Below are 24,353 nucleotides of genomic sequence, written 5' to 3'. Positions count from 1 at the left end.
AGTGAGGGGCCAGGGATATAGCTCAGTGGCACAAGCACTGGCAAGCGCAAGGTCCTGAGTTCAATTCCCCATACTAAAAAAAAAAAAAAAAAGGAATGAGGGGTTTATTACTCAATGAGTAATAAAGTAACAAACAGTTGTTATGGTGAAAAATTTGAAAAAAAAACGAGGAAGAAGAAGTGAGAACAGGGAAAGGCAGCGTGGCTGGGCGTGGTGGTGCAGGCTTGTGATCCCAGCACTTGGAAAGCTGAGGCAGGAGGACTGCAGTAACTTCAAGGCCACCCTGCCTCAAACAAACAAACCCAAAACAAAGGCAGGCAGCTCAGTCACTCGCCACGGTGAAAAAACGAGGCCCACACAGCTACTGTCAGAGCCCCTGTCCTTTGCTCTGCTTCCTTCCACCTTCATGCTGGAGATGCGTCTCTATCGCTGGCTTTTAACAACGCATCTCTATACATCTCTATAAAATGGCAACAGTCAGCGATTTAAAAAAATAGTTCGAGAAATCTCATTAATGGGCTTTACAGGTTGAAACCTCGGTATTTTATCAGTCTAAATTTATAAAGAACAGAACGTAAAAGCAGCATGGTAAACTTTGAGGCTGAACAAGAATACTCCAATTTTAAAGCTTACCTCTTATTTTTCTTGTAATTCTCCAAGTGCTGAGACTGCACATGTTTGCATCTTTCTAACTCACACTGTTCACACAAATCCTCCAGATGAAGCAGGTGATTTTCTACCTCCTCAAAACTGGCCTCTAAATGAGCTACAAGTACATAAGATAAAAAAGGGAACACATGTCAGGAGTTAGAATGATAATGAAGAATGTCAAAAAGGTAAAGTTTAAACTGTTGAGATTGTTTTGCACTTGTTTAATAATCATTACACTTCCCTGAAGCAACATTAAAGAACACTTCAAAATTATTTTTTTGAATAGTCCAACCATTTTCAAGACATACATGTGATTTTCCAAAATACTTTAAATACTTTATTAACCAGGATGATGAAGAAATAAACTATCTTGATTAATCTTATATCTTGATCCCGTACATCACATGTGAATAAACAATTTTCACATCCTGAGAATACAGCAAAATATAATTAACACAAATTATAGCAACATAATTTAATATTTATGACTTCAAGTACTTCGGCATTTGTTTTGCCTCTGGCATGCTGCAGACATAATCTCCAAGGCACAGGAGCTATGCACGAACACTTGGGAGGCCAGGCTGTCAGGCTTGTCAGTAGGTGGGGAGAGCCTCAGCGCTGTCTGCTGGGTGACTCGTCTTTCATCACACTACTCCGTCCCACACCACAGAGCCCTGCAGCTTTACTGGAACACGAGGATCTGGTCAAATCTTTCACTGAAAGGATGCAAGACAAAAGCCTAGAGAAACTAATCCAGCACCTCACCCAAAGCCACACAGCTAGGGAAGGGCAGCTGGAAATCAAACCAAGTTGCTGCCATTTATTATGATTTCCAGTTCATCCCGAGTGAACTGACTCCACAGATGCAGGGGCAAGGACTACATAGAAGAAAAGTTTAGAGAAAAGATTTTAAAATTCAAATGGCCTTGTGATCATTTACTGAATATCCACTGATACCCATCACTGGGACACAGGTGAGATGACAGGCCTGGTGTTCACAGAGCCTACAGTAGAGGGGAGAAAATGCCACGGGCAACACAGCTGGAGAGTGCAGGGCAGGAGCTCACAGGAATGAAATCTAACATTCCAGGGGAGTTTGGCAGGGATGGCTCCCAAGCTGGGAAGTGACAGTGAGCCCCTCACCATTAGAGGATCTTAAGTGTAAGAACATAGCCCAGAGATAAATTACAAGTATGAGATTGTTTGGAAAAAAATGAAAGTAGTATCCATATTTTGCTCTATTAGACCGATAGAGCTTGCCTGCAATATGATCATTATTGATCAACAAAATTTTTGTTTTATTTTATTGGTGGCAGGGTTAAGAGAGGGTCTCGCTACATAGCCCAGGCTGGCCTCCAACTTGTACTAATCCTCCTGCCTCACGCTCTGGAGTACTGGGATTACAGGCATACTCTACCATACCCAGCATAGATCAACACAATTTTTGGTTTTAAATGACATTTATAAAATTTTATCTATGAAGAAAACTGGAAATACTCTGGGAAAGGCAGAGCAAAGACAAGCTGGCTGTACAAACTTCCAGTCTGGGGCTCACTTACAGTAGATACAACATGATTCCTTCATTTACGTACTACATTTTCACAGGACTTTCTAAGCTAGCTCTTGCTGCATCTAGGTTAAGGGGGAAATCCTCAACTTTCACCTTGCAAGGCTAGGGTAACAGGATGCTAATTTCTAGTTCATCTTTCTTTGGTCTAGAAATACATATTCCAATATGCTAAATTTTGACTGTACTAAGTATCTGGGCTTATAAAAATTTCCACTTCTATTTGGTAGGATCAAATGCATAAAGACATGAATTCTGGAGCAAAAGAAATTTTTACTGAAAAATGAAATGTGATGACAAGTAGGTTAGCAGTTCTTTTTAAAGACATTTCAGGTGCTGACTTTTATCATACCAATGTATCACTGCAAAACACTGGGATGTCTGGAAAAGGCTGATAATAACACAGCTTGTACTGGTTTTATCTGTGGGGCCACTTAAAAGAGCTAATAGATTATGGACTGTCTAAATAAGACACTCTGCAAAAATATAAGTTTTAAGCAATGAATAATTACATGTAAGATTCTTTTAAAAATTATAAATGGTATGTAAAGAATTTATGTAAAGAAAAAGGCAAGATGGTGTTATATTAATTGCGTTCACATAATTACAAATTTTTATTAAATAGAAAAATGGCTAGCAGACTTAGCCTGGGAACTAGTAACATAATACCAATACTAAAGGGGTAATACTCAGCTAATTCTGTCCAACTAGTCTGATGTCTTAAAACATACAAAAGACTATCATAACTAATACACTGTTTAAAAGGAGATCTTGTTTTGCTTAGTGATAAGGACTACAATTACCTTCAATACATTTAACTCTGAGAGACTTGGTTCCTTGGTATCAAGCACACGCTCCTGCCACCTCAAGAAGTGGTTTAAGCAGGTAAACCCTGCTCTGCCCCTCATGAGAGATGTGATGTGGCATCTCGTCAGTGATGGGGGCTAACAACACACACCTTACAAAGCTGTCAAAGGATTAAGTGAACCAAAATACCTAAATTTGACACTGACAGTAATTAAATGAATATACAAACATGTATACAGAAAAAGCTTTTAATAAAGATTAGCCAAATTTTATAAAAGTCACTTCAAACTTTTATTGCTGTTGACCAAAATAATGTAAACAAGATCTATGGATAGATCACAATACCAGTAACATTTTTATTTTTTTTTTTTGATAAACTCACATAAAGTACCTATAAATTACACTGTGACATATCCTCTTAGATCTAATTCCCCTTATGCAAGGGGAATTAGATTTCAAATGATTTTTAAAAAGAAAATAAGTAATGGAGTCATAACTACTCTATATTAGATAATGTATAATGTTCTTTTTAAGACTTTAATTTTTATTTGGACAGATGGCAATTTCCATTTAGATTCTGGCTCTGTTGGTTGACTACAGAGCTAATGGGGCAGAAGCTGGAGTGAAGTCGATCCTCAGGCAGGCCAATTAATTTCTCATGGACTGAATCCTGTTCTAGGTACAAAGTTTACTTGGCGTGCCAGTTACTCTTTTGTTAATGATAAGGGGACGGGTGTGCGTGGTTTAGTACCAACTTGGAATTCCTGAGAAGGAAAGAAACATCCTTCTGAATAGGCTGCCAACATCAAGGTTTTTTTTGCTGAATGGCAAATTCAAGGATGCCTGGGCTTAGTCGGTGGTCACCTAATCATCAGCACCAAATTCATATTTATGCTCTCCCTTTAAAGAGCTGCAAAGGCCCCCAGGTCTTTTCAAAAGCAAGTTAAACTCCTCAGCTTAGCACTCATGGCACCCATCACTCTCTAGCCACAAACGTACTGTAACAGTCCCACCACTGCTGCCCTTCACGTACTCTTTCTACCTCACAGCACACAGAACCACTCACCGTTCCAGGGAAAGCCCCCAGTCCTGCCTCCTCGCTTCGCCTGTCTCTGAAGCGCACCCCTCTGCAACCCATCTATATCCTTGGGCCTGGGGCTGTGCCAGCCCTGCCTCCAGCACACAGGCTCTGCCCCTCCTCTGTGCTGCCAGACTTTGGACCTTATGCAGGATTCGTCTTCTCACTGACATCGTATGACCATGTGTGTCTGTCATGGCAGGAATCAGTACAGGACTCTAGGGTAAATACTGTATTCTTGCATAGTTTTAGGTCCTAGTCTGCTGAATTCCATTAAGAAGACTTGTGATAAAGACTCTATTACTCTACAACATAAAAAAAAGAAACAACTCTATGATTCATGTTCATCTAATTTAAATATTAAGAGGTTGCGTTAATTTTGTAAAGAATAATACAAACACAAGCAGAGAAATGACAAAGCATTGAACAATGCAACAATACCTTATCAGTAGTATTATGTCAAACCAAGCCACATTACCAGTGAATTTAAGGCATGACAATTTTCCATTTTAACTCTTAAGTCTGAAACCAGTAACAAAATATAGAATATTTAAATATAAGTTTCCATCCATTTTATATTAAAAATTTTAAAACTCTTAAATTATTACAACCACATACATATGTATGCCCAGTATTTACACTAAATTTAAACTGGCCGAAATGTTCCTTTCACAACCTGCTCACTTCCTATAGGAAAACCAGTTGCATATCTGAGTAAATTTGGTAGCCAACTTAGAATTCATGCACGTAAAACACCAGCAGGCCTCCATATACAAACACACCTTTACAAGGACCTCAAGCCGCACCACTTTGCTCGCTGTAACAGCAGCATATGTCTCATTTTAGTGATCAGTGGAAAAGATAGGTGGAATTTTATTGTGAGAAGCCATCTGGGAATACCTGACAGCTGTGCAGGAAAGAGCTCCACAAACCTTTGTGAGAAGATTGTCCCAGAGGAAGAGCAATTCTGCTTGGAATTTTTCTTTGTACCAATTGTTTCAAGTACACATTATCTGCAGTGCAGCTAATGATATATGAAGAATGAAGGAGCACACTAAAATTAATTATTTTACACCTAATGAGTTTTCTTCTAACAAAATAATTACCCTCACTGAACAAAGAAATCTTTGGCTACAAACCCACAGGTCACCGAAGCAAGGTACTAAAGATCACAAGACTCTTCAAATATATACTAAGGTAACAAGTGCATGGTGGTAACAAGGCAATTTTAACAGGTGCATTAACTTGCAAAAGCCACTATGGAACAAATCAGATCTACATAGTAGACTAAGAGATGTGTAGAGAGTCAGTGTCCTCTTTGAAGGGTCTAATCTCAGAATGTAACCTGACAGTAAAATAATCTAGTTCATGAAATAACAGCTGTGCCAGTCCCCCTACTGGATGTCCTCTTAAATTCTGTATGGAAGTAAGCCAAACAATGATGTATCAGGCAGGTCAGATCAAAAGACAGACATAAACTCAGTACATGCCTGCCATTCTCTGACATCAATGCATTACCTAAGGACTAACACAATCTTCTGCTCTAGAGGAAGGATAATCTTATAAAACAGGATATACAAAATAAACTAACAAAATTGAAAGACAAGCCCTGGATGGTTTAAGTTTCAGTAAAGGAATAGTATTAGACTACCCTCTAGTGGAAATTCAACAGAATTCAATAAATACAACGCTTTCCAAATGCGTTTTCCTAGTTTTATGATAAAACTCACACTGTGGTTATTTCAACAAGAAAGCATGTAAAATCTGGGTAACAAGAGTGTATTTGATCCTTATACACTGTCTTTCAATGAACAGACTACTACATTATTCACTCACTATATTTTCATGCTGTGGCTTGTATTCCAAACTCTTCTGTAACACAAGCTAAACTGCAAAACATTCATCCAAACTCCACTGTCACAGAAGATGGCTTGTAAATCTGTAAAGGCCAGAGACTCCCACCAGCATGTCAGCAAGTGGATGGTTCATACCAGCCTGGTTTACTGCAGAGCTAAGAACAGCACCTGGCTCACAGCAGATACCTACTCCATACTGGGCACTCTGCTAAGTGCTTTGCATTTGTCTTAGTTACTTTTTTTGTTGCTGGGACTGATTTAGTAATCACACATCCTTAATCCCAGCATCGCACACTCTAGATCCAGCCACCTCCGAAAAAGCTCCACCAATGACCACATGAGGCTTTGGGGATACATCTAGACCCAAACCATAACAGCCTTTGTCACTCATTTAATCCTCCAGCTACCCTATGAGGCAGGTTGTCTCTTAGTAGACTGGTTTCAAGATGTCTGGAGAAACCTAAATCTTGGGTTCTCAAGTCTCTTTTGTAAAATGGTACAGTATTTGCACATAACCTACATTCACATCCTTTTTTAAATTTTTATTTTAAAGAAAATAGTACAAAAAAATAGCAAAATACAAACAAAACAAAGCAAGGACATTAAAAATGGTATGGGGTTTCAAACCAAATGATAGGGATTAACAGTGGCTGTTATGTTACATATAGTTATCTTCAACGAAGTTGCTCAGATTACCAGATGTAAGAATAGAAGATTGATCAAATCATTAAAGGGAATAAGAAAATAATAATTTAAAAGAACATTAGACACAACACAATATGAAAATATCTGAACATTGTTATACTGTATTACGTATGGAATCACAAGGAAAAAGTCTGTACATGTTCAAAGTAGGCACAATTTTTACTTTGAGTATTTTCTACATGCGTTGGTTGAATCGGCACATGTTGAACCCGCAGATATGAAGGGCCAGCTGTGCTCAGACCCTCATTTTGCAGATGAGGAAACTAAAGCTTGGAGCAGTGAAGGAACCTGAATGGGCCTCAGAACAGGGAAGTTTTGGAAATGAAAAACAATCCCAGATCTCAGAGTTCGTAACTTTGTTTTCTCATTTCTTGCATATCTTCATTCCTTCTTAAATGATCAGTGGGTAACTATCAATTAAACAGGCTTTTTTATAAGCTGGATGAAGCACATCTATAAAAAAATCAATATGAATGGATTTGCCATTGCTACTTAACAATTCCTCGGGGGCTGGGTAACCAGGAGTCATATTTATTAAGCTACAGCATAGCACAGCTAAAAGCATCATCAGAAGTCTGAATTGCTCATATAATATAAATCCCTTACTCTTTAATAAAGGCAGATCCTCCAGAGAGTACGAGGTAAGCAGGTGGGAAAATGGAGAAACCAACTGGATCTAGTATTAGCTCCGACAGGGAAAGCATAAAAAATTCAAAGTTAAGGTCAGTTACTACATTTTTCTAAGTTGCTCCTATTTTTTCTTATTGCTTGACTTCTTAAGACTTGTAACATTATATGTAAGTATTTACAGGTGATGATAGGAAATATTTTGAGGTTACCAAAAGGAAAATTTCAAATAGCATATGAACTTTTAAAATACCAAATGATTCCTATCCAAATGTGTTGCAAAACTATTAAAATGAACTCATAAAAATATTTGTATTATTTTGTTTTGAGTCAGGGTCTTGCTATGTAGTTCAGGCTGGCCTTCAAGCCACTAAACGTAGCTTACACTGGCCTGGAACTTTCCTCCTGTCTCAGCCTCCCAAACGCTGGGATTATAGGCAACACCATCATGACCAGCTGACAAAGATCTTTTTAAAATTTAACTGACAAAATCTGGCTTCACAGTGGTTTCCAACTGTAGCAGAAACATTCCATGAAACTTAAGTTGCTTAGCTAAATATCTCACAATGTCAACATCTCTTTGAGCTATAATATTCTAGGTCAACAAATATTAGGTCTCTAAAATTCCAAGTTTTCACTTGCTATTTACCCGTCATTTATTTATTAAGTATAAATATCAGGCAAGTAACAGCAAAAAATTAAATCCCAAAGGTAGAATATATTTATAACATTAATGAGTAATTTAGCATATATATGTGCGTGTACATACCAAACATCTAGATTTTAGATGTATCTTCTAAGCAAATGGAATTAACTCTCCAGAAAGAGCTCAACATAAGTTAGACAAAGACAGAGGGGTGGAGGAGATAATTTATTTTATTTTGAAGTGAGTATCTGCCAGGAATAGTATCTCAGAGAATTCTTTCAAGTGTTAATTTGCCCTTATCGGTAAACATCTCAGATTAGTAAAGAGAATTCAAATGAGCATCTGAGAAGCCCATCTAAGTCCACTTAAGAAGCCAAAATGTAAGTTCTAAAAGTTCATGTAACCCTAAAAATCAAATTTTTTCAAGATATTAAAATCTTAATCGGGCATGAAAATACAGTATATTCAAGAAGGTGTAAAGACTGCACTTCCTAAATAGAATTAACTACGAAAATAATACTTGTGGCAAAATATGTAATCAATGGAGTGGTATTAAACAAATAACTATTTGTAAACAATTTATTCTCAGTTGGAATAAAAAAAAGAGGGAGGTTACTACAAATGAAAAGCAAGCATCACAGATATAGGTAGACAAGCTAAAAGAAGAAAGCTAAGCTAAGAAGAAAACTCCAAATATCTCCAGGGCTATTTCCACAAGTTAGTTATTGAAGGCTGGCCAGGATCACAATGCTACCTTCAGAGGTAAACAATGAGGAGAGGCACCACAGCCATTTTACATTTCTCCTAGAACCCAGCCCCTCTCTTCCATGCCCGGCCTTCAGAACAACAACTCTCCCCCGCAGAAGTATCTATAACAGCAGGGGGTTCGGAGAGGCCCACTCAAGGAGGCTGAGCGACAGCTGCCATCCTACTCCCTCACCACCCACTGAGAAGGCTATCACTGTGGTTGAGATTCTTCTTTCTTTTTGTTTTGGTGGTACTGGGGTCTGAAATCAGGCCCTTTGCACTGAGCTACGTCCCCAGCCCTATTATTTGTTGAGGCAGGGTCTCACTCGATTGACTAGACTGGGTGTGAACTTGTGATTCTGCTGCCTCAGCCTCCCAGAGTCCTGAGATTACAGGTGCATATCACAAGGCTCAGCTGTGGGTCCATGTCTTATTAACTGTGGCACTCTAAGCCAGTCACAACCTCTCCAAGCCTTCCTTTATCTGTAAAGTGGGGATAATAAAAGCTGTTTCACAAGGTCCTTGGGAGGGTCAGATATAAGTACCTAACAAACTCTGCTATAAATGTTGGTGATTATGACTAGCAACAGCATTCCAAATGCCTTTTGCCCATTTTTTCAGATACACACAACTTTTATGATTCACTACCTCCTTCATAAATTAGTTTTGTGTTGCTTTAAGGTAATATTGAAAAACAAGAAGAGATGATAGGGATATTATCCTCACCTGTAAGACTAGATTAGGTTATTTCCTGTAGATACCTCCTACTTCACTAAGATCTTAAACTTGGTTGGAAAACAATGCTGAGTAAAAATTACAGGAGGTCATTGTTTGAACTAAGTCCTGTACTAGGCTCCAACAGAGCAGGCCAAAAGTAAAAATGGAGTCACTCACGCTAACGTTCCACAGCACCAAATTGAAAACTGTTTATCTGAGCTTAAAAAAAAAAAAAATCAAGGGGCTGGGGATTTAGCTCAGCGGCAAAGCGCCTGCCTGGCAAGCACAAGGTCGTGAGTTCCGTTCCCGGTACCGGAGAAAACCAAAAAAAAAAAAAAAAAAAAATCAAGTTAGAAAGATAAAAGCTAAATTTCCTAAACAGGCTAGTTTCAATTGGCACAATGATGAAGTATCTTCTACTTTAACCCTTACACAACAATATAAACAACCTCATGTTAACCAATCATTTGGAGGGGGAGGTGAAAGGTCTCACTATGTAGTTCAGGCTGGTTTTGAACTCACTATGTAGCACAGGCTGGTCTCAAACTCACGGCGAGCCTCCTGCCGCAGCCTCTCAAGTGCTGGGATTATAGGTGTGAAACACCGTGTCTGGCGCCCAGTCATTTTTCTAGGTTCTGTCTCCCTATGCCTACTCTCCAGAGAAACTTTTAAATGACCAATATGCTTTTGTTTCTGACCCTTCAGCCCTTTTTATTTGTTCTATAAAACAACCCCCTTTTCAGCCCATCAGAGCATTTACTTCATGGAATGAAATGTCATCCAACTTCAGAGTCATAAAACCAATTACAACTGTCATAATTTTGTCTTCTGATAATAGAAAGTCACAATATTATCCTTAGATATTATACTATCAAAAACAGACAATTTTCTGGATATAAAGAAAAAAAGCCTCAACATAATCCATCCAAATGAAAACAACAAAAATAAATTTCCATAAAATCTAAATTTAGCCAAACAGGTACCTTCATTTAAATGCTTTTGCTTGCTCTCTTTATCAGTATGAGGTGAAAAAAAAATCATTTTGTAAGACATGCAGCTCTAGCAACCTAAATTTTAAAAGCGACATTTTTTGGAACACATCCTACAGCCAGAACCTAGTCACACTAATTCTCTTTATTTTCTACACTTACACTTTTGAACTAAAAAACCTAATGTCACAAAGAATCCCGGGCCACTTTACCAATCATCAAAAATTGTGTTATCTGAGCTGAACTGTAGCAGAAAATAGTAATATCTTTCAGGAGCATTTCTATACTTTACCTGGCTAATCCTTAATCAGACTATAATACTGACTACAATTCACTATTTTCCAAAAAAGCCTGTTAATCAAGAATTTAATGAATTCTTAGAAAGCTCTGAAATTAGACCAAGTCCCGTGGAGACTGTTCTCATTCCAAAAGGGTAATGACAGCTACCAATACCGAACTCACCCAGATTTGCTGTCATGGATTCCAAGTCTGCTACTAAACCTGGAAGCTGCTGCAGCTGCTCCTGCAACTCAATCAGGCTCGTCTTCTTCTTCTCCCAGTGCACAGAGAGCATAACCACCTCGCTATCCACCAGCTGCAACACAGGCCAGAGGGTAAAGGGAGAAAACCTCAGGTACAAAGGAATTACAGTCAGTGCGATGAGATTCGGTCCATGTGGTTTTTAACAATCCTTTATTGAGTACATAAGTTGTTTTCCTTTTCAGAAAGGAACCAACTTAATATTCAATACAGGAAACCTCAAATTACTGCTTATATCAGTGCATCTAACCGCACAGAATAAGAGTTCAAAAATGACCTCAGAAATTACTTCTAAGTATACCTTGGTTTTAAGGAAACCATTCATTAGAAAATCGAAACCTAGAAAAAAATAAAACAAAAAACTACCACTAACAATCAGTGAAAATAAAAACAAACCCAAAACCTAATTAACCAGCAAAAAAAACCACAAAAAAACAACAAAAAAGGCAATTATTTACTTTACAAAAGGAATTCTTAGAAAAGTTCTCTAGTACATTTTGAATGTACTATGATAACTTTATTTTTAAATAGGAACACTTCTCACATAAAGGTAAATGGTTCTGTGCATTAAAGAACTAGTAGAGCTAATGGTCAATTCCACAAAAAGAAGAAAAGGATTAAGTTAACAAAGAAGAAACTGAGATGTAAAAAGTCATAATAACAGGGCTGAGAGACACCAGACTAGCCTAAGATAATTCTTACTTCTTTCCCTGAAGACTAAAGAAAATAACAGACAACAGTCTCTCCCAGACAATGACGGTGTTAACATGCTGGGAGAGGCAAGGACCAAGAATAAGATGCAGAAGGAGCAGAAGAGGTCAATGACCAACAATAGCAAGAGTTGGGAGGAACACCCATATCCTCTATGGCAAAAATAAACGTTGCAAAATCTACTGTATAACAGAAGAAAACACATTTGAGGTTTTATATGCAAAATCACTGAGTTCGCAGTTAATTAAAAAGAAGAGAATTTACACTTCACAAGACTAAGATTCTTTAAGAGTTAATATCTGAATACAAATGACTAAATATCAATAAAATAGGAAAGAAATTCAGAGAAATAAATACATCAAAATAAGACACAAAGTTAATTGTATGTGGTGCTAGTGTTTTGTTCCCATATTATAATACAGCAGGATTCTACAACTGGAATAGAGACCTGAGCTGTAACACAAATCCTACTGTTGTTCTTCAGACAGCACTGAGGGACAAAGACACCATCTCACATTCAGGCCCCATCTGACGCCATGCTTTACATAGCTGGGCTTTTTTTGAGATGGGGTCTGGCTGTGTCTTCCCAGGTGGGCTTCAACCTCGTGGGCTCAGCCGAGCGTGGTGGCACAGGAGGCCTGTGCTGAGGCAGGGGCATCTACACAAGTTCAAGGCCAGTCTGGACTACACAGTGAATTCAACACCAGCCTAAACTTCAGAGAAAGACCGGGTCTTAAGAAGACCAAAACCAAAACAAACTTGAGGGATCCGCCTGCCTGGGCCTCCTGAGTAGCTGGGGCCATAGATGTGTGCACCCCATGCCCAGCTTCATTAGTACTGTGGACCTAAAGGTGTACTGTCAACCAGTCTTTATAAAAATTTCTGAAAATAGCTTTAAAAATACTGAACTGTGCTAAGAGATACAGCTGTGATGCAGTGAAAGGACGTAATGGATGAGAAAAGGCATCTCACTACACAAAGTGCATTTCTAACATTCAGCCAATGACTTGAGGACAACGATATATTTAACCTGGTACACGGCATATCTTTTAAAAAGCATGTTAAATCTTCCTCTGGTTAACCGTGTAATTGAAAAATCCTGAGTAAACAATTCTTAAATATTAACCATTTTGTACTAAAAACCAAAGTACAACACGTTCAAATGTTAAAACTTAAGAGCTGGGCTAGGGGTTTAGCTCAGTGGTAGAACACTTGCTTAGCATGGGACAGGCTGTGAGTTCACAATCCCTGCCACACTGCAAAATGAACACAGAAAGCAAGCTCGATGATCTAGTTTGTACTTTCCACAAAACTGAAACTTACACTCTGAATCTAGAAAAATGCTACTTTTATAGGGCTCTTGGGAGGGGACAAAGAGCACACGCGAGTGCACCAAAGTATGTATTTTGAAAGGATGAGAGGTTGAGTGGACTCATCAATAATTATACGATAATCTACATTTTGATTACTTTTGTATGTGCCAGGCCCTGTGCTAAGCAATTTGCACATATTATCTCATTTAAACCACATAGCAACCCTGTATCTTTTTTTTGTTTTTTGAGACAAGACTTCACTGTGCAGTTCAGGCTGGACTTGAACTCAGTGATCATCTTGCATTAGTCTCCCAAGTGCTGGGATTAACAGGCGTGTGCTACCATGCCCAGCAGCAACCCTGTAAACCAACAACAGTACCCTTTCTAACTTACAAATGGAAAAAGAGATATCATGAAGCTAAATCCCCTTCCAAAGGACCACTGTAAACCTATACTTGATTCCAAGGAATTGGACAATATCCACTTCCTTTAATTAACATACTGGGGGTTGTACTATTGGGGTACATGAAAGGAAGAAAACTGACAACCTAAAAAAAAAGTATTCTGAAACTGCACTGTTATCTATTCATTTTGGGATTTATAATTTTTAATTTAATGATAAAAAAAATCTATCTCCAGAAGTTCAATTTTTTCACCTGCATGTAAACAGCTCTAAATAAACCTAGCGTCAACCCCAATAGAACAAATTTCAGCAGCAAGACAAAGGCAGAGTACTTCATTCCTAAATCCCTTCTAGTGCACGGAGGTTAGGAGAACAAAGCCGCAGCAGGAAATACTGGCACTTGACTATGTGGATAACGCCAGCACCTTACTGTGGATATGTTATATTTGGGTCTTCACTGCCCCCCAAATGACTACATGCTAAAGGCTCAGTCCCCATCCTGTGCTGCTACTTGGAGGTGGTGGAGCCTACTGGCAGGGAATTAGGACACCGGGGTGAGGGGGTTCCCCTTGAAGAGGGTTATTATGGTTTGTGTCTGGGTGTCCCCCCAAAGATACATGCAGTCATGGGGCAGGCTTTTAGAGTTTATGACTGATTCATGTCCAATGTTGGAACTATGGGTGTGAGTGCTACACCTGCCTGGGGCGGGTAGTTTGCATACAGCGCAAGGGAGGGGAAGAGGCTAGGTGCCACCACTCCTCCCTTCCGCTCTTGTTGGTTTTGCTGTTCCGTAGCCATGCACTGTTGCCCTCTGCCATGGGCCACTCTGCCTTGGAGACAGCTGAGCATGGACTGAAACCTCCACAGACTGTGAGCTAAATAAACCTTTCCTTCCTTAATTCTGGGTGTCAGGTATTTTGTCTCAGCAGTGAGAGAAAAGTAACCAAGACAAGGGTATTAGAACCCTAGCCTTCTCCCCACTCTTTGATACTGGTGGTTGACCTCAGGGGCTTTGCTTGAGCTACACCTCAGTCCTGTTTTTAAATTTTTTATTTGGAGACAAGGTCTCATTAAATTGCCCAGGCTGGGCTTCAACTTGCAATCTTCCTTTCTCAGTTTTCCAGAGGGCTGGGATTGTAGGTGTGACCGCCATGCCTGGCAGCCCCTTCTCTCTCTTTTGTGTCCCAGCTACCAGGAGATGTACAAACCCCTCCTGACACATGCTTCCCTCCATGTAGTGCCTCAGGCAACCAGGCCAGGCAGCCATGTATTGAAACCTCTAAAACCCTGAGCCAAGATGACTCCTTCCTCCTTATAAATTAATTATCTCTGATGTTGTGTCATAGCAATGAAAATCTAACACAGTACAATACTCCACAGTTCAGAGCTGGTGGTCGTTATGTCATTTGATTTCTGAACAACTTAGGTCTTATACCACATTATAGATGAAGAAACAGAGAGAGATGAAGTTATTTGTCCCAAGACAAAAACATATTGCAGCAAAAATGAGAAAAGAGGGTTTCCAGTATCTACTTCAGTTCACTTTCCACCCAGTCAGGGGAAATCCACCTGAACACAGAGAAGTGAAAGAGTCTGATTCAACTGGCTTATACTGTCTCAATATCTCACTTGAGATACTGTCTCAATTCTAAGATTCTATACTAAGAATTGGCTTTAAAGGGCACTAATATAGTATAATTTCTTAAACAAGAGTCAATCATCCATACGTGTATTTATATGGAAGGCAAATACGTTAGTTTATTTGTTATTAAATTTAAGCATTTATAACACATACACGTATACTGTAGGTTTTGTAGCTTCGTCACGCAGCACATGCGTGTATGCAGTCTGCCTTACTGCCAGAAACTGACACTCCTCTCTTCTTAGGAATTTCTAAGAAAAATGCTAGCGTTTAAATTTCATCCTATAAATTCCTGTGCTCTATACAACTATTACAGCTTCTGCTAATTCAGGCAGATGGTAAAGAGAGTCAGTCTAAATCAACTAAAAGAATCATAAAAATGTCTAAAAGAAAGGGATTTTGACTGACATCAAAAGCACAGAACACTTGATCTTGGGTAATAAAGTTTGAAGTGTGTCAGCTTTAGGATGACAGCTACCAGCTAGAACGTTTGATCTGCAGTAACAAAAATGACTTAAATTTGACTGTGGCTATAGTTGTAGAACTCTGTCAATGTGCTAAAATCTATTGAATTTTACATCTTAAGTTTATAAATTGTGCAGTATGCAAATCTGTTTGATAAAGTTATTTTATTTTTTAAAAAAATAAAACTTTGTGTGTACCATATAATTTTAATTACAAGTTCCTTTCATTCATTATACACTCATACATAATGCCTAGAAAGTTTGTATTCTAAATAAACTGAGTAGTCAAGTTACTAAAATTTTTATTTCTTTGCTAAGCAAATTAATACTTCAGGTAGTGACTTTTGGAAGACCCTGCCTCAAAATTTAAAAAGGCTAGGGAGGCAGCACAGTGTTAAAGGCCCTAGGTTCAATCCTCAGTACCATCAACACAACAAAAAGAAATTCTTAAAGAGTAGGCAGAATGGGATTACATCTTATAATCTGCATATATTGCAAAGCATCAAACCCCAATATAAAACATTATACCCAGATGAATCAAATATTTACCTGAATAAGTTATGAGCACTCCAGACCAATTAAAAAGTGTATTACCTGAGTAATTCAGTATGTTTTATCAAAGGAGTTTCATAATCAAGTACTAAATTCTAGATATTGTGTAAAATTATAAACCTTTAAAGGACTAGTTAGCATTTAACATTCAAAAAGGAAATTCTACCACAGGTACGAAATTAGCCCACTGGTTACCTCTCCAGCACTGGCACACTCTTTGGCTCTTCTGTGAAGTGCAGCCCAGGTATCTTCATACCTAACAAAATCAAAAAATAATTCAAGATGTGAATATACATCAAGAAAGAAATGTTACTGAGAGAGATGAATCTCGCTGGGTGTGGTAGCACAAGCCTACAATCCCAGCACTCAGGAGGTGGAGGCAAGTGTGTTGTTGCGAGTTCTAGGCCAGCCTGAACTACAGGGGAAGACCCTGTTTTGAAAAAAAGGAAAAAGATGAATCCAGAAAATACTGTAGTTCCAGAAAGAAGAAGCTCAGTAAATAATGGAAACATGTTACAAGGACACAGAAGTCAACTGGAAGGGATTTCCAGTGGTCAAATATGAGACAATTTGAGCAACAAAATAATGACAGTAATGGATTGTAACTCAAAGAATAAAACATGAGTTCATAGTGATAGCTGAGTAAGTAAACAAATGGAAGAGAAAAACTTTAGAATTCCACTTTAGTGATTTTAGAAGAAATGATGAAAAGTGAAAAATCATCATTTGGCAAACACAACAGAAAAAACTATCTCAGGAAAGAAATTTAATGGATGTAAAATTAGTGCGTAAGACTATGGCAAGAAACAGGATATCTATGTAGAGTATTCTCAAAGTATCTCCCCATGGGACACTCAATAACATGTGGGAAATAGAGCCAACAGTGGAGAAACCTGGCAGTTACTTTAACCAAGTGATCAAAATCAAAATCAACAGTAATGAGACATGTTAATGTCACATCCCTCCCAATACATAGGATGTACTGAAAAAAGGACACAAAATTACTCCTCTAGTATTCTTGGCAAAAAGGCACCAACTTGAATTTATGCACTAGGGAAAGGAGGAAAATCCGTATTGATGGGCATTTTGCAAAGTAGCTCACCAGTACTCTTCAAAAGTGTCACAAAGACTCAGAACTGTTCCAGGCTAAAGGAGATGAAGGAGACACAGTGACTAAACATAATGTGTGGTTTTGAACTGGATCTTGGTCCTGAAAAAAGAGTTTCAGTGAGACAAATGATGAAATCTGAATAAGGTTGGCAGTTAAGTATTTACTTGGAATTAAATGTTAATTTCCTGGGTTTGGCTGGGCATGGTGGCACACTCCTCTAATCCCAGCACTTGGGAGGATGAGGCAAGAGGATTTCCATGAATTGGAGGCCAGCCTGGGTTACATAGTGAGTTTAAGGCCAAGCTGAACTACATAGTGAGACCCTATCTCAAAAAACAAAAAAGAAAAAAAATTTTTTTAATTTCCTGGTTTTGGTTAGGGCATCTGGAATCCTTGTTTTACTTTGCAACTTTTCTGTAAAGTCTGTTATTATCTCAAAATGAAAAGTTAAAAAATAAGAGTTTCTGAACTATTATCTATAGGGTTGTAAAAGTTGATTTTTCATCTTATTTAAAATTCTAGCTATCCAAATGATAATTCTCTAAACAGAAGTACGCATTTTTTTTTTTTTGGTTTTTTTTCTCCGGTACCGGGAACCGAACTCACGACCTTGCGCTTGCCAGGCAGGCGCTTTGCCGCTGAGCTAAATCCCCAGCCCCCAGAAGTACGCATTTGATAAATTTATACTGCCTCTCTCTGTTGCCACAGAGAAATTTTCCTGTTGAGTTTAAATAGGAATCTCAATTGACAATCCCAACAGACTATTGCCAGCATCTACATGTAATGTAAAGGTGGAAGGTCACGCAATCCAGTCCTACTGTCACTGTCAACTACCAGATCAAAACTGCTCTCTAGTGTATCAGATGGTGCAAGCATCAATTAAAATTAACAAGTAAGTGGCCCTTTGACTAACTCAATTCATTCCTAAGGGCTGGTTGTAACTTAAACTGGCAGTTGAGGGCTCAGGCTCCTCTACACAGCCTTCAAAGTCTCTCTCCTGTATACAGGTAGATCTTGGTATCCTTAAGAGACACTCTGGCCCAGAATTTCTCAACCCCATACAAGAAAAAATGTAGTAATGCTCCTTCTAGAACTCTTTAAGGGTTAAATCTGTATCTGAGAAGCATAAGTGGCCAGCATTCAGATCGTAACTCAAGACTGTTTGTAAACTAAAACTAAAATTCTGGTCATAACCCAAGTTCTTCATATGTCAGGCCAGTAGTAACTTGAGGATCCACTTATTTATAGAGTGTCAGGCACTGTTAGGCACCAGAGTGGCTGAGCTCAATCTTCCTTTTGCACAGAGGACTTACTGAACGTCTGCTGACCACATGTAATCCCTAGCACTCTGGAAGGCTGAGGCAGGAAGGTCACAAATTCAAGCCAGCCTGGAAAACTCAGTGAGTTCTTGCCTCAAAATAATAATAATAATTAAAAAGAAAAGGCTGGGGATGGAGCTCAGTGCTAAGGCCTTGGGTTCATTCACCAGCATGCACCCCTCTCCCATCTGTTGAATGAATATACAAATTTAAAATTTAAAATTCAAGGCTTCACAGTAAAATTTTCTATCATTATCCTCAATCAACAGAAAAGAGCAAGTTAATTATCACTTGCCATTTACATTCCAGATCATTCTTTTCCTATAATCCTCCCATTAGTTTCTTTTTCCCTTCTTACCATATGTATTTTTTGCAACCTCTTTATTATATACCACCTTCCCTCACGTCTATCTTCCTATGTCAGCACCTCATCCATGATTTTCCTGTTGTATTTGGCATTGGGATTCTCTAAATAATGATCTAGATTAGCCCATCCATCCATGTTCTCTGCTCTACTGCTACGCTGCTGCGCACTGTTGGAGAAAGGCAGGCATACCATCCTTTACAAAGCTGTACTATCAACGGTCCTAGTTACTGAGATAAATACCCAACACCCACAGTTAAAGGAGGACAGGTTTGTTGTAGCTCACAGTTTATAGAGATTTCAGCCCACAATTGGCTGGCTCCAAGGCAGGGCACTGCAGAGGGGCATCACTGAGGAGAACAGTCCACAGCAGGCAGAAGGTAACAAAGCAGTGACGTAGCAAAGCAGCAGCAAGTGACCACAACAACCCTCTTTCGGTCCCTTATATTCTATCCAGGCTACCTGCCATAGCATGCACACCCAGGGTGGCCCTTCCTACCCAGAACTATGCCAAACCAATCAGTGGGCTAATTTAGTTATCACACATCCTTAACCCCAACATCACACACTCTAGATCCAGCCACCTCTGAAAAGCCTACGACTACCTGAGGCTTTGGGGGGACATCTAGACACAAGCCATAACACCAACTTCACATAGGCCTTAGCTGGCACTCGGTTTTTTTATTCACTCCTATTAGTTGCTCCTTGAAATCCACACTACAGGTGATATGTAGCTCATGCAGCCTTAAAACTCATCTTTATCCAATCACTTCCAACAGATGGATGGCCTTACTGCACCATTTTACTGGGATGAACGCCCTGGATATAATCTCCTTCAATTTTCCTGCTTTCAAATAACTTTAAAATCACAAATGATGAAAAAAATGAAGAAACTATGTTCACAAAGCAATAATTCATTCATTGAATTACTGAACGTATTCTCCACATATCACAGTGGAACTAGTGGAAGAGTTCAGAATATAGTTAAAAACATCAGTATGTACACTATTACCTTCCATGGTAGACAAAGCAAAGTGCTAATTATAAAGCACTAGAACTACAGGAATGTACACTTTTTGGTGGTACTGTAGTGGGGACTGAACCCAGGGCCTTGCACATGCTAGGTAAACAATCTGCCATGAGCTATACCCCCAGCTGAAGGAGACTAATCCCTCACCTTGGTGTGCCACCCTGGTTAACAAGTTATGATTTAGAGGCCAGTGGGGAGATAGCAGAGCGCGAAGCACTGGGACTATCTCCTGGCCCGGACCACAGCTGCTGACAGAGCCTGCCTGATGAAACGGGAGTCTACCGAAGGCTTGTGATTTCTAGGGATGGAAAACTGACATTAATTTTGGTCAGTTTCAGCTCTTGGCACAGTAGCAGCTACCCGGTCCCCTCACCGCCAACCCTGGGGCAGACAGCCACGCACTGGTTTCTAAGCAGTTTCCAAGTGGCTTGTGGGAGCCAAGGCTGACAATAAAGAGTCTGTTCTCCAAGGACTGGGGATCTGTGCTCTAATCACTAATTGCTGCTTCTGATCAGGGAATGCAGACACACAGGCAGCCACAGTTACACATCCTCCTTCCTGCTAAAGAGACTTTCGGCGGATTTAAAACACCAGTACCTGGTTTTTGTCCCCCTTCATGTTTCTGTCTCCTCTTTGGGAGCCAGACATTTAAGAACTAGGACATTAAAAGGTAACCACATATACTGGGGAATTCAGAAAATCATCACACAAGTCTAGTGAAAGGTACAGGCTCAGGAAAGACTGAGGAAATCAAGTTTTACACCTCAAGCTGAACACCACTACAGAGGCTGCAACAATCAAAAACCAATGGCAAACCTAGGGGATGGGGGAAAAACTGATCTCCAACATGACCATAGTTTACAATTCAAATCTCCAATTTAAAAAAAGTCGCAAGGCAGGCAAAAAAACCAAGACAACAAGGTCCTTACAAAGGAAAAAAATGAACTGGCAAAAAACATTCCTGAAAAAGATCAGGTGATGAGTTTACTAAAAATTTTAGGGTTTTTTTTTTGTTTTGTTTTTCTTCCGGTACCAGGAATCGAACTCATGACCTTGCACTTACCAGGCAGGCGCTATGCCGCTGAGCTAAATCCCCAGCCCCGACTAAAAATTTTAAAACAGGGGTAGGGGTATAACTCGGATAGAGCACCTGCCTAGCATGCATTAGACTCAGTACTGGGGGAAAAAGACTTTATAACTGAAATGAAAATTATTAGAAGGATTTGAGCAGGCAGAAGAATCAGTATGCCTGAAGATGAGACAACTGACATCAGTCTGACGAGCAGAAAGAAAGAAGCTTAAAGAAAATGAACAGAGCCGAAGAGGCCACTATGAAAAGGACCAGATATACATCATGCAAGTTCCATGAGGAGAAACAATCATGGAAAGCAACACAGCAGCTCCTCAAAAAACTAAAAAGTGAATTACCCAATGATCCAGCAACTCTGATTCAGGGTATAATCCCCAAAGAACTGAAATCGGGGTCTCAAAGATACATACACCCCCAGGTCCACAGCAGCACTGTTCACAACAGCCAAAAGGCAGAAACAACCTGTGTCCACTGACCAAGGAATGGAAAAATAAAACGTGGTGTACACATCTACAGTGGAACATTACTCAGGCTGAACAAAGACGGGAATCTGGACACACGCCACAACACGGATAAACCCTGAAAACATCATGCTTAGTGAAATAAGCCAGTCACAAAAAGGCACACACGGCACTGCATGATTTCCCATCTAAGAGGTCTAGAGCAGTCCGATTCATAGAAAAAATGGAATGATGTGAAGTTGCCAGGGCCGGGGGAAAGAGCAAAGGAAGAAGTGGTAGGTAGTGGGCGCTGTTTCAGTTTTGCCAGCTGAAAAGATTTCTGAGGGTTGGATATACAACAGTATGAAGTGTACTTAATTTAACACTTGAAACTACACTTAAAAATGGTTAAGATGGCAAATGTTGCATTACTTGCATTTTACTAAAATTCTCTAACTGAAAAAATGTGATCTAGATAGTCACTATTTAAAATGGCTTTCCCCTTACCTAATATTAGTTCCACTGAGAAAAAAAAAATTTTGTTTCAATGCAATGTACGCACATATATAGGCACTATCCTATGGTTGTAAGTTTTTCTTTCTTTTTTTTGTTTTTTCTCAGGTACTGGGAACCGAACTCACGACCTTGCACTTGCCAGGCAGGTGCTTTTGCCGCTGAGCTAAATCCCCAGCCCTGGTTGTAAGTTTTTCATACTGTCATAAAATGCATCTGTAGCCCAAAAGATTACCGCACAGGAGTCTATACCTCCAGAGCAAATTTTTCCATGAAACTAGGTTCATTCCGGCTAAGTCACTAAAGAAAATTAAAAAATAAAATGTAAATAAACAGTATAGCGCTGGTGAATTTTTACTACTGTTCTTTTCATTTTCACTTATGCTCTTTACCTAACCAAGCAGGAAATTACTATCTAAGTACACTTTCATTTCGGAGAAGAAAAACCTCTAGACTTAGCAATCGTAAGAAACCCAACTAAGAACTAGAAAAGTGAAAACACAGATAGCAGTAACTGCATACATGAATACACGTAAGGAAAACCAGCTATCTTCCACTGTTCACTTCTGTCAGCTGTTGCATTTTAAAACACATAACTTCATGTAGCAACATACTTTAATCATAAACTCATTTTTCATCATTGGTATAAATTATATACCATAAAAGTCACTCTTACAAATATGATAGTCTGTAGCAGAACCACAAAGTTGTGAAACTCTCACACTATCTCAGTCCAAAACATTTCCATCACTCAGAAAGAAATCCCTCTCTCTTACATCAGTCAATAACTTCCAAATCCTGGCAACTACTAAGCTACTTTTTTTCTTTATAGATTTGCCTCTCTGGACATTTCATATAAATGCAATCATATGTGACCTCTGGTGCTGACTTCTGAAATGTTTTAAAATTTCATCCACTATATACACATCTTGTGTATTCATCAGGTGATGGACACAAGCTCTACTTTTTGGCATTATGAGTGGTACAAGTTTTATATGGACATATGCTTTTCATTCTCTTGGAGTCAAACTGCCAGGTCACATGATAATTTTACATCTAACTTTTTTCTTTGCTTGAGCCTGGGTCTTACTATGTAGTCCAGGCTGACCTTCTCCTGCCTCAGCCTCCCAAATAATAGGATTACAGGTACACACCACCACACCCAGCTATATCTAACTTTCACAGAAACTACTGAATTGTTTTCCAGAGTAGCTACACCATTGCACATGTGCACCAAAACTACATCCCCCAGATCCTCACCAACAGTTGGTATTTTTGTGAATATTAAGATGCTAATAAGTGTTATCTCACTGTACTTTTTTTTTCTGTTTTTTGAGAGACAGTCTTGCTGTGTAGAGTTCAGGCTGGCCTTGAACCCCTACATAGCTTACACTGGCCTCAAACTCACTAGATCCTCCTGTCTCAACCTCCTGAGTGCTGGGATTACAAGCATGTGTCACCACACCTGGCTCTGTGTTTTTTACTTGCATAAATGCTCATTTAAATCCTTTGTCTAGTTCTTCAATGGGTAGTCTTTTTGCCCCCAGTACTAAGGATTGAACCAAGGCCTTCATATCCTTCACACCCTTCCCAGCCCTTTTTGTTACGATTTTGAGACAGCGTCTCCTAAGTTATTAAATTACCCAGGCTACCCTCTAACTTGTGAGCTTTTTGCCTCAGCCTATGATAGTACTGAGATTACAGACATACGCCCAGCACACTTGGCTACTGGGTGGTCTTTTTACTGTTCAGTTACAAAAAGTTCTCTATATATTCTGGATAAAGCCCTTCCTCAGAGATGACTGGCAGATATTTTCTCCCATTCCATGGTGGTTGTTTCACCTTCCTGATGGTATTTGTTTGCTTTGAGATAGGATCTCACTACATAGCTCAGGCTGGCCTTGAACACACTATGTAGCCCAGGATGGCCCTAAACTCCCAGTCATCCTCCTGCCTCAGCCTCCACAGTGCTGGGATTATAGCTGTGCATCACCACACCCAGCATTTTTTTTTTTTTTTTTTTTTTTTTTCCGGTACCGGGAACCGAACTCACGACCTTGTGCTTGCCAGGCAGGCGCTTTGCCGCTGAGCTAAACCCCCAGCCCCCACACCCAGCCTTAATGGTGTTCTTTGAAGCATAAGAGTGTTTAATTTTGGTCACTGTCCAATTTATCTATTTTTTTCCTCTGCTGCTTGTGCTTTTGTTTTCATGTCTAAGAAAATCATATCTTTTAATATTAATGCACATCAACAGGAATGAATTAGAAAATAACTGATAGAGAAGAGTAAAAATAAGAAAATGAATTGAGAACTCAAATTCAAAACCAATTTTCTTGCAAAGAAACCACATATATACAATAAATCTATATATAATAAAGTACCAACTAGTAAGTGCAATAATGATGTATCTATCCAAAGTCTGAATGGCCTTTGTACTAACCAGTGAAAAGGAAAAGAATAAGCAATGCTTT

The 24,353-nt window shown here is 39.2% G+C and overlaps 1 protein-coding gene across 2 annotated transcripts in view; it reads right to left on the bottom strand.

The window, feature by feature from the left end:
* Positions 1-24,353, bottom strand: part of Dtnbp1 (dystrobrevin binding protein 1) — a 106,670-nt gene that overhangs the window by 72,160 nt on the left and 10,157 nt on the right. For both annotated transcript variants that reach the window (XM_013509962.1, XM_013509961.1), the window contains 3 exons: positions 16,211-16,271; positions 10,853-10,985; positions 634-766 (listed from right to left, as the gene is read on the bottom strand). In XM_013509962.1, the coding sequence (XP_013365416.1) occupies positions 634-766; positions 10,853-10,964 (245 nt within the window). In that variant the 5' untranslated portion in view covers positions 10,965-10,985; positions 16,211-16,271. The remainder of the gene's footprint in view (positions 1-633; positions 767-10,852; positions 10,986-16,210; positions 16,272-24,353) is intronic.

Source organism: Chinchilla lanigera, unplaced genomic scaffold (genome assembly GCF_000276665.1).
Source record: "Chinchilla lanigera isolate Chin_1 unplaced genomic scaffold, ChiLan1.0 scaffold00189, whole genome shotgun sequence".
NCBI lineage: Eukaryota > Metazoa > Chordata > Mammalia > Rodentia > Chinchillidae > Chinchilla > Chinchilla lanigera.
Note: the sequence above shows the minus strand (reverse complement) of the source record. Positions and strands in the feature narration are given on the sequence as shown.